This window comes from Hippichthys cyanospilos, chromosome 12 (assembly GCF_059441005.1).
Source record: "Hippichthys cyanospilos isolate Australia breed blue-spotted pipefish chromosome 12, RoL_Hcya_1.0, whole genome shotgun sequence".
Lineage (NCBI taxonomy): Eukaryota > Metazoa > Chordata > Actinopteri > Syngnathiformes > Syngnathidae > Hippichthys > Hippichthys cyanospilos.
Genome location: NC_142380.1, coordinates 19,150,001 through 19,160,879, shown reverse-complemented (window position 1 = coordinate 19,160,879; position 10,879 = coordinate 19,150,001). Strand labels below are relative to the sequence as shown.

At 40.6% G+C, this 10,879-nt stretch overlaps 1 protein-coding gene across 6 annotated transcripts in view; it reads left to right on the top strand.

Moving 5' to 3' along the window:
- LOC148415227 (solute carrier family 53 member 1-like) overlaps positions 1-10,879 on the top strand; it is a 54,092-nt gene continuing 43,213 nt past the window's right edge. For all 6 annotated transcript variants that reach the window (XR_015867413.1, XR_015867414.1, XM_088428996.1 and 3 more), the window contains exons 1-3: positions 1-351; positions 3,556-3,607; positions 7,026-7,127. Coding sequence is in view for 4 of the 6 variants with exons in the window: in XM_088428996.1 (XP_088285122.1) it covers positions 283-351; positions 3,556-3,607; positions 7,026-7,127 (223 nt within the window). In the remaining 2 variants the exon portion in view is untranslated. The remainder of the gene's footprint in view (positions 352-3,555; positions 3,608-7,025; positions 7,128-10,879) is intronic.

The following is a 10,879-nucleotide window of genomic DNA, read 5'->3' as shown; positions in this document are numbered from 1 at the left end:
ACAAGTGAAGCCGTTGATAACAGTGAAGTCGTTCTTTATAACTGGTAGATTATATTTTGCAATAGATTTGATCATAATCTAAGTTAAAATGTCATGAGTTACTATGCAAAACACGCCACGTTTTGCGTAAAATATTGAAACGGACTCAGTGCGTTTGTGAAATGTGTGACGGATCGAGACGCACATAATTTTAGGTTGTCCTATATTTCGTTTGTGCTAGTGAGTTTTCATTCAGTGACTCGATCAGCGGAAAGCGCCCCGTGGGGGTCAACATAGTGTAAAATGAAATTCACAGAGCATCTTTCAGCTCACATCACCCCAGAATGGAGAAAACAGTATATTCAGTATGAGGTAAGCTTGCAACGCATGCTACATTGTGTAAAGTAAACGTCTCCCTTGTTTTGTTTCCAATTTCTGGGAAATGATTTATTGAATATCTATTGTAATGGTTGAGCAGAATCCACTGTCTCTGTTTAAAACGTGACATTAGGAAATCTTTGATTAGGTTTGGTTTGCTTTTGCATTTTCATCTGTCGGCAGAACCCTCAACTGGTAAAAGTTGGCTGGACGTTCGGCGCTTGACATTTTTTTTACGAGACCGTATGCCGAGGGTCGCTTCCTACTATAGTAAAATTGTCATGAATTGACAAAATGTTCACCAAAATTAAATGAAGACATTTTTGACCACTCTGATGGCTGTAGTAGAATCTTTGGCTTCTACTTACAATATCTCATATTGTCTTCACCCATGTCCTAAAGGAGATGTAAGACAAAAACGACCACACTGTTTTTTTTACTTACTGATTTCTGAGTGTAGTAGATGAAAACGGTTAGTCTTTACTTGCTGCAACTCCAAAACGGTTTTTAAATATGTCTGTTTGGAGAAGATGTTCTACATACAACAATGTTTTTAGCGAAAAAAAAAACACAAAAAAAACACTGTATTGCGGCGACGTGCTGTGACGGTTTCTTGCATGCCAGACAAACGAGGTAACTGTAAATGCACTTGTCACGGGCCTTCCTCGGTCGTGGAACTTCTGCAGTAGACATATAAACTTCAGTCTTAAATGGTTAAACCTTATACACTGTACAGTAAGTGAACAGTTCGCCCTTTCCTTTGAAGTCTCGTGCAGCTGCGGTCTTATTAGCAAAACGGTTACACTTGAAATGCTATTTTATTATAAAATAAATCTTGATAAGAGATTTCCAACGGTTTGGTGAACGTCGTCTTTGCTCCTCTGCCTGTGGTATGACTGCAGCTGCTCGAGAAGAAAGAGCTGAGCCGAAAGGTGAAGCTCTTTTTATCGGTCAATCTACGTTCCTACCCACGTCAAACCTCGGTACATGTGGCTGACGGATCAAGCTTTCCCTATTGGTGTTGAATTAAAATGTAAAAAATAAAAAAAATAATAAAAAATCTAATTTTTAAGTTACCGTTTCCATGACCATTTTCTTCATTGCATAAAGACAGTGGTCCTGGCAAACTACCAAATTCCTGGCATTTAGTTTTCACTAAGTATCCTATACCCATGCAATGCAACCTTTCTGTGATGTTTAGCTTTTGACGTAATGTGCACAAAAGTAGTGCATTGCTTTGTTCTTCAGCTTACTATTATGACACCCATACACTTTGCATTGTACCACTATAGCCTTCATAGACTAGAATCCTGTGTGAGATGGTGCTGACCGGGACAGCTAACAGCATCCAGACTTTCCTATTAATGACTACGTCATGGCTCGGCTTTCCGGAGCCAAGAAGTAGAAAAATGACTGACACCCTGCAGTGGATTTCTCACATTTCTGCATAATATCACCACCAAATGTGATCTGATCTTTGTTCAAATCAAATCTTACCTACCTAACCCTAACCCACCCAAACATTAATAGGTTTTTATCTTTTAATGAGGATAGCATGCAAACAATGACAGAAGGGGGAGGAATAAGTAACTGAACCCTCTGCCCAAGGATACTTATAGAGCGATTGAAACCAATTTTTACCAAACAATTTAAGTCAGGTGTGTGCCCAATCACTGATGAGTGGCTTAAAGCTGCCCTGTCCACTATAAAGCACACCTGGTAAAAATTGTCTTGATGACAAACATTGTCTGATGTGCACAGTGGTTCGCTCAAAGGAGCTGACTGAAGACCTGCGATCAAGAATTGGTGGTTTGTATAAAGCCGGCAAAGGAAACAAAAACATCTCTAAAAGTCTGGATGTTCATCAATCGACAGAGAAGTTGTCTACAAATGGAGAGAGTTTGGCACTGTTGCTTCTCTCCCAAGGAGTGGCTGTCCACCAAAGATGACACCAAGAGTTCAGCGCAGAATACTCAGGGAGGTAAAAAAGGACCCTAGAGTGCCTGCTAAAGACTTACACAAATCACTGGCACAGTCCAATATCTCTGCACGCATCAACTATATGTAAAACATTGGCCAAGAATGGTATTCATTTGAGGACTCCATGGAGGACGCCACTGCTGTCTAAAAAAAAAAACAAAAACAAACATTGTTGCTCGTTTAATTTTCGCTAAAAGGCTTGGACACTCCTCAGATGTTTTGGCAAAAATATTTTGTGGATTGATGAAACCAAAGTTGAATTGTTTGGGAGAAACACACAACGTCATGTGTGGAGGAAAAATAGAACAGCTCACCAACATCAACACCTCATCCCCACCATAAAGCATGATGGAGGGTGCGTCATGGTTTGGGGCTTTTTTGCTGCCTCAGGGCCTGAACAACTTGTAATCATTACTGGAAAAATGAATTCAAAAGTTTATCAGGATGTTTTGAAGGAAAACTGAGGCTGTCTGTCAGACAGTTGAAGCTAAAAAGAGGATGGATACTGCAACAAGACAATGATCCAAAACACACAAATAAATCAACTTCAGAATGGTTTCAGAAGAACAAAATACATGTTCTGGAGTGGCCAAGTCAAATCCAGACTTGAACCCCATTGAGATGCTGTGGCATGACCTCAAGACAGGCATTCATGCCAGACATCCCAGGAATCTGACTGAACTACAGTAGTTTTGTAAAGAAGAATGGGCCAAGATTAGTCCTGATCGATGTGCCAGACTGATCTGCAGCTACAGGAAGTGTCTGAAGTTATTGCTGCCAAAGGAGGGGGGGTGCACAAAATATTAAATGTGATGGTTCAGTTACTTATTCCTCCTTCTGTCATTATTTGCATGCTATCCTCATTAAAAGATGAAAACCTATACATGTTTGGGTAGTTTTAGTTAAAGCAGACACTGGTGTTTCATCTGTGTGATTTTGACAAACATCAGATCACAGTTGATGGTGATTTTATGCAGAAATGTGAGAAATTCCAAACGGTTCAGATACTTTTTCATACCACTGTTGGTGTGTATGACAAAAAGTTTCTATAGGCTTGTATAAGCTTGCTCTAATAAAGCCAGTGTAATCAAAATGCGCTTGGATGCCTTTTTTTTCTGATGAACAATGTATATTTTTCCTTCCAAACTCTGTATGTACACTTTAAGGCATGTTTTACTGTAACCCATGTCACTTTTTATATTTCTTCTTTATTTTCAGGCATTCAAAGAGATGTTATATGCTGCTCAGGACCAGGCCCCGTCCATTGAAGGTATTTCTAAATATGAGTTGGAGTGCATGAATTTAATTTCTGTACCACAATTCCCCAGATATAGGACACACCTGTGTGTAGGACGCACCCTGAAATTTAGGGTCAAATTCACTTTTTTTTCCATGTTACCATGTAAATGACACTCCCAACAGTTTAGTGACAATGTAAGAAATTATACAGTAACAGTACTATCATCCCTTCCCATCCCTTTGTAGTCTTTTAGAGCCGTGGTTATATTAGTGGCACCCTGAAGTTTAGTTAAAGTGAAGCCTGTAGATTACCAAACATGAATAACAGAGTTTTCATTTGAAATTCCAAATTATTACAAAAGAAATCTAAGAGATTTACAACACTCCGGTGAAGCCTCTTTCCTCCACTCCCTTGCGTCTCCTCTCTTGGTCTACCTCAGTGGTCCCCAACCTTTTGATCACCACGGACCGGTCAACGCCTTAGGGGGGGGGGGCTTTGGTGAAAATGATGAGTTAGTGTATCTACAATTTCCTTGTAGCTTTTAGATCCTGCGTCGTTTCTTCTCTCCACCGTCGTGCCGCGTTCAGATGGATGATTAATCCGGATCCGGAAAGGAGAGCATTGCTGAGAACTTTCACTTTTTTGGGATGTGGCAGAGCCAATATTTTCTCCAATAGCTCCTTTATTCGTCTTTTTTTACACTGCGTGTCCCTTGCTTTACGGCAATACTAGTCTGGCAAAAAAAAAGTTTCAATGTCGCAATCAAGTGGCCGATATCGTGCTAAATGCTGTGCTGTCAGTGGTGCACTATTGTTAGCTTAGCACAGTAGCTATGGTTCAACAGATGTTAAAAAAGGAAGCAAAAGCTGCACATACCAGTTGTCCCAAGTTCTCGCTTCCACCTTTCTTTCATGACCGCGCGCAGCCATTCGCGTTGCTCCATTCGTGTCCATCGTGTCACGCCATTCGTGTCCATCGCGTCGCCCGACGTGCATTCGCGCCCAGTCGCGCGAACTCCATTGACTACAATACAAACACTCTGCTTTTTCGCCTCGTTCGCGTTCGGTGTGCGCATACCATTAAACTAAATCATCTCCAAAACATTATTTCGGGTGCAGCCCATGCAGCCCGGTTCATGTTGATCCACGGACCGGTACCGGTCCGCGGACCGGGGGTTGGGGACCACTGGTCTACTTAACAAGCGGGAGTTGGGGCGGGAGTATATTACAATTCCTGCCCTCACTGGTCGATGGTCGCGCTGGGAGCCAATCACGTGTCTTGTAGGACAGTCACACACGCTTTCAGGAGGGAGGGAGGCACTCCTAAAAGACAAGACTTTAATTAGACCTCCGGGCACCGCTAATATAACCTCTGCTCTCCGTGAGACTACAGCCAAACGGATGGGAAGAAATAACAGTACAGCTACCGTATAAGGTTTAATAATTCAAGATTGAAGGAACTATGTGTACTGAAGTAATATTTTTTGGTGATTCTGGGATCTGAAAAAGGATAAATACAGTTTATTGATAATAAATGGCTTCACCCAAGCACTAACCATGAGTGAAAGAAAAGTTATTGCGTTATCATTTATATTCTCTGAAAAATGGCCAATAATTCATAAATTCTGCCAGGGTATGTAAACTTAATGAGCACAACTGTATATATATTGGAACAATCAGAACTTTTACTTGACCTAGCCGTCCAGCCAAACTGAGCAATCAGTAAAAGGATGAAGAACAACCCAAAAGTTCACTATGGCCCAGCTCCAATTATTGAGTAGGGAGATGGGAGAAAAGTTCGACTCTCAACCGCGGCCATCCATCAGTTGCCGCTGCTCCAGGCATTTTGCATCCCCTGCCTGATACAATCCCTACAGAGAAACATGGTGGTGGGAGCATTATGTTGTAGGGGGGTTTTCAGCTGCATGGACAGGATAACTGGTACGTACGAACTGTTAAACCAGGCATGTCCAAACCCAGTCCTTGAGGGCCGCCTATCCGGCATGTTTTGGAGGTTTCTGTCCTCCTACCAAACCTGATTCAAATGATCAGCTCTTCAGCAAGCTCAGCAGAAGCCTGACAACAAACCTGATCATTTGAATCAGCTACATTTGATGACGGAAACATAAAAACGTGCAGGATAGGTGGCCCTCGAGGACCGGGTTTGGACATCCCTTTGTTAAACTAAATCATTTCTAAAACATTATTTCGGGTGCAGCCCACGCAGCCTGGTACCAGTTGATCCACGGATCAGCGGTCCGCGGACCGGTGGTTGGGGACCACTCCTCTAGAGCAATTGTCCCCTACCTTTTTTGTGTCACGGACTGGTTAAGACACATACATTCTTGACAGTTTTTGTAGAGGAGCATGATATTGCTGTTCGACAGTTAAAATGTTCAATAATAACAATATGTCTTTTTTTTTTGACAGAAAATATTGATTCCTTGAATTGAATATTGGCTTTAAATATTGGTTATTTGCCTCCTTGGCCCTGAAAAAAGCAATATAAATTATTTTTTCTATAAGTGAACTCTCTCAAAGGGCAGGCTTTCACTTTTATATCTGAACAAAAAAACACAAGTACAGAACTTTTAAAACTGTATACAACAGAAAATATTGATTCCTTGAATTGAATACTGGCTTTAAATATTGGTTATTTGCCTCCTTAGCCCTGAAAAAAGCAATATAAGTTTTTTTCTATAAGTGAACTCTCTCAATGGGCAGGCTTTCATTTTATATCAATGAACAAAAAAACACAAGTACAATACTTTTAAAACTGTATACTTTTTCTCAGCGAATTCACAATTGCAATCACCATTGTGAGCAGCTGTTCTAAAGGCAGCTGAGTTTTACACTCAAGTATTAAAAATAATTTGCTTTCAGTGTAAAATGTGTTTCTTAACTGTTATAAAATTGTGCACTTTGATTGATTTAGTTAATTGAGGTGTGAGCCCAGTTGACCAATTCCATGGTTAGATTTTGGGGAAGAAAAATACTGCAGGAGGCTAGTTCGGGCAGTTGCAAAGCATGGAGATAAAAAGATGAGTGAAAAGCATTCACCTCCATTGAAAGCTAAGCAAAAAATAATAAAAAAAAATAGACGAGTAGCTACTTAAGATTTTTCAGTAGCAGCTAAAATTCCTCCAGCTATAATAATTTATTTCACAATGACAGTCAATGACGATTGATGAATTGGCGAACTAAAGATCGATCAAATAATGTAAGGAAAATGCAAACCATCTGATGACCCAATCCAGCTCATGCCATAAGTTTAAAAAGTTTTTACCACAGCATGCCATGATCCTATATTTGACTGCGTTTGACTTCAATATCTGTGGCAGTCTTATCACCAGTGGTTCTAACATAAAGTTAACCTGTAGAGAGATTTATTTATGTATGCCTTTTTCTTATCATGAGTGTTGACAAATGTTTAATTTCTCTTTCTGTAGTGACTGATGAAGACACCGTTAAAAGGTATTTTGCAAAGTTTGAAGAGAAGTTCTTCCAGACATCTGAAAAAGAGCTGGCCAAGATTAACACGTTTTACTCAGGTAATAAATAAATATATTGTACCTCTACTTACAAAATTAAATCATTCTGAAAGCCATTTTGTAATGTGAATTTTTCATAAGTAGAGCTGCGTTTTATATCCAAATAGCCTAATCTGTTCCAAGTCCCCCCAAATGTTCCTGAACCCTTTTAAATGCATAATATTAAAAAAATAAAGAAAACAATACAAAACCTGTCATAGATATACAGTCTTGGCCAAAATTTTTGAGAATTACACAACATCTGCTTCTTCAGGGTTTTTAGGTGTTTTTGTCAGCTGTTTCTATGGAATAATGCAGGCATGTCCAAAGTCCTGCCCGGGGGCCAAATGCGGCCCGTGGTCAATTTCCGCTATCGGACTCTCACTTACAAGACATGCGCATTCATACTACTGCCATAGAGCCACACCTGGCCTTTGTCCTGCACTCCAGATCTCAGTTTCACCCATCATACTCAAGCAGACAAGTCATTTTTCATTTACGATAAATCTGAAAACAGTTTTTTTTTTAAGTTTTCACTCCAGAATAATAACCATTTAAAAAATCAATCAACATTTATAGTTACTAATTTCATATTTTAAATGAGCCCTGTACTTGTTGATACTTGTTACTTGTTTACTTGTTCATTTCTCTGTTATTGTGTTTAAAAATTCTATAAATATTAGACTTGCCATGGTGAGATTGTTTTTTTTTTTTTTTTTTTTTTTATGTTTCAAATGTAATTTGCACCCTAGAGCACAATTACGTCTGTTCAACTGTTACAAAAAAGTTAATTAAAGTGTTAAAAAAAAGTGGTTAAGTGAATATTCAATTTGAATATTTAATGTCAATTCATTTTTTATATGCATGTTTCAAATGAACCAAAACACATGCTTAGTGATAGCCGAAATGAAAATAAAAAAGCAAATGTTAATCAATTCATTTTTTATATGCATGTTTCAAATGAACCAAAACACATGCTTAGTGATAGCTGAAATGAAATAAAAAAGCAAATGTTAAACACAGAATGGCTCGCTGAAATGTATTTAAATTGCTGATATATGTAAAGAACGCCTGCCAAGTTTGGCCCGTCTACATTTTTTACACACGAAGTCTGGCCCACTTTGCAAAAAGTTTGGACACCCCTGATATGAAATACAATTAGAAGCATTTCATAAATTTCAAAAGCTTTTATTGAGAATCACTTAGAATTTATGCATGAAGGCAATATTTGCAGTGCTGCTCCTTCTTTTTCAAGACCTCTGCAATTCTCCCTGGCATGCTGTCAAGCAACCTCTGGACCAAATCCTGACTGATGGCAGTCCATTCTTGCATTATCAATGCTTGGGGTTTGGGTTTTTGATTGTCCATCCGCCTCCTGATGGTTGACCACAAGTTCCACCTTGGGTTTGGCCCAAAAGCCTTCTGAGCCTTCATCCACATTCATTATTTGGACATTATTTGGACAACTCTACTGAAGAATCTCAATATCTCCCCAAGTATTCTTGACGTGTGCACATTTCATCTTGTTTTGGATTGTCACTTTTATGTCTGGTCTTTGGGTCTTTGACATTGACCCTTTTATTTCTTCATGTCCGCTCCAAGTTGCCTTTTTTCCCGCAGTTATGGCAGTTCATCTCTTCACACCAACAGTCATGAGCAAGGTGCCCCAACTTACCACAACGGACACATGGACCTTGTTCATTCACTTTATCACAGCCACCATTACACTTTCTGTGCGAAATTTTTCTGTGCTGCTTCATTTCTTAATCCACTCATAAGCCTGTCTCTCAAAGTGTCATTTAAAGCAGCTTTCAATTCACAGTTTTAAGGTAACTTTTACAATGCTGCAACAAACATGGTAACAGACTCACCCTCTTTTTGGTCATGTCTGAAACCTGAATCCCTCTGCTATCATCAAAGGCTTTGGTGAAAATGATGAGTTAGTGTATCTACAATTTCCTTGTAGCTTTTAGATCCTGCGTCGTCTCTCCAGCGTCGTGCCGCGTTCAGATGGATGATTAATCAGGATCCGGAAAGGAGAGCATTGCTGAGAACTTTCACTTTTTTGTGATGTGGCAGAGCCAATATTTTCTCCAACAGCTCCTTTATTCGTCTTTTTTTACACTGCGTGTCCCTTGCTTTACGGGAACACTAGTCTGGCAAAAAAAAGTTTCAATGTCGCAATCAAGTGGCCGATATCGTGCTAAATGCTGTGCTGTCAGTGGTGCACTATTGTTAGCTTAGCACAGTAGCTATGGTTCAACAGATCTTAAAAAAGGAAGCAAAAGCTGCACATACCAGTTGTCCCAAGATCTCCCTTCCGCCATTCTACAAGCCAGGTGAGTGCTCTTTCTTGGCTCTGTTTTTGTATTGAAAGCTCAGCTGGCCGTGTTGGGTAGCTCCAGGTGACCGCAAAGCGGCCACCTTGATTCATTCCTGCCCCCTGTGTGAGCCGTCGAACGTTCCCGAAGCTGATCGACTGGCGTGACACGCAACAAAAGTTCAAATTTTTAACTTCTAACGTCACGCGTAATTACGCGCTGTGCCTGTGGTATGATGCCACCCGTTGCTCCCTCGTGTCCATCGCCCTACGCGTCATCGCGCCCGTTGCACCAACTCTATTGACTACAATACAAAACCGCCCGCTCTCCGCGCATCTGGATGGTCCAGAAGAAGAATGGAACAAGGTCATGTAGTCTGATGAGACGAACGTGGAGCTTTTTGGTCAAAATTTCACTTGCCATTTTTGAAGAGGAAGGATGAGTACAGACCCAAGAACACTATGCCATCTCTGAAGTACGGCGGTGGAATAATCATTTTCTGCAAAGACGACGGGATGACTGCACCATATGGAGGGAAGGATGGATGGGGGACCATGTACTGTGAGATCTTGGCAACAATATCTTTCCCTCAGGAAAAGATTTGAAGATGGGTCATGGATGGGTCTTCCAGCATGACAACGACCCAAAATGTCAGGGAAGTCAGGGAAACTAAAGAGTGGCTCTCAAGGTCTCAAGGTCCTGGAGTGGCCTAGCCAGTCTCCATACCTGAATCTAATAGAAGATCATTAGATACTTGATCAAATACTGAAAGACCATGTTGTTCAGTGACTGCACCACAACCTGATTGCTCTGGAGAAGTTCTGTATTGAGGAGTCGGCCAAATTCCCTGCTGCAGTGTGCAAACATGGTGAACTGTAGAAAACGTCTGATCTCTGCAATTGCAAACAAGGGTTTCTGTACCAAATACTGAGTTCTGTTTATCTGTTGTATCTAATACTCTTGCAGTAAAATGCAAATTAATCATTGTCTTGATTTTTGTTAGATTAGTTGAAGAGTACCTCATCCTGAGGTAGTCGGATATATTATGAGGGGTCTTGCCTAAGTACCCTTACTGGATGATGTTTTTGTCATTGGTGATGTCTGCCCCTGACCGGGATTCGAAAAACTGGAGTACAGGTTTTGAATCCCGGGTCAACAAGGTCTGCGTCAGTTGCTGGGGACCAGGGCAAACTGATGAGAAATGGGCTACTGGAACAAGACACAGTTGGACGAGGACAGAAAATATGGAGTTGCTGGAATGCTACCATACAGGCAATCACTGAGAGAGGGGATACATGCAGCGAATGTGGGATCACCGGTTACTTTGAAACCCACAATCAAGGCTAACAAAGAAACAGTTATTAGCTCGGTATTCCAACATCCGTAATCGAAATCTACTATCACAATGAAATACAACAACAACGCTACAGCAAGGGAGAGCCGGGACGACAG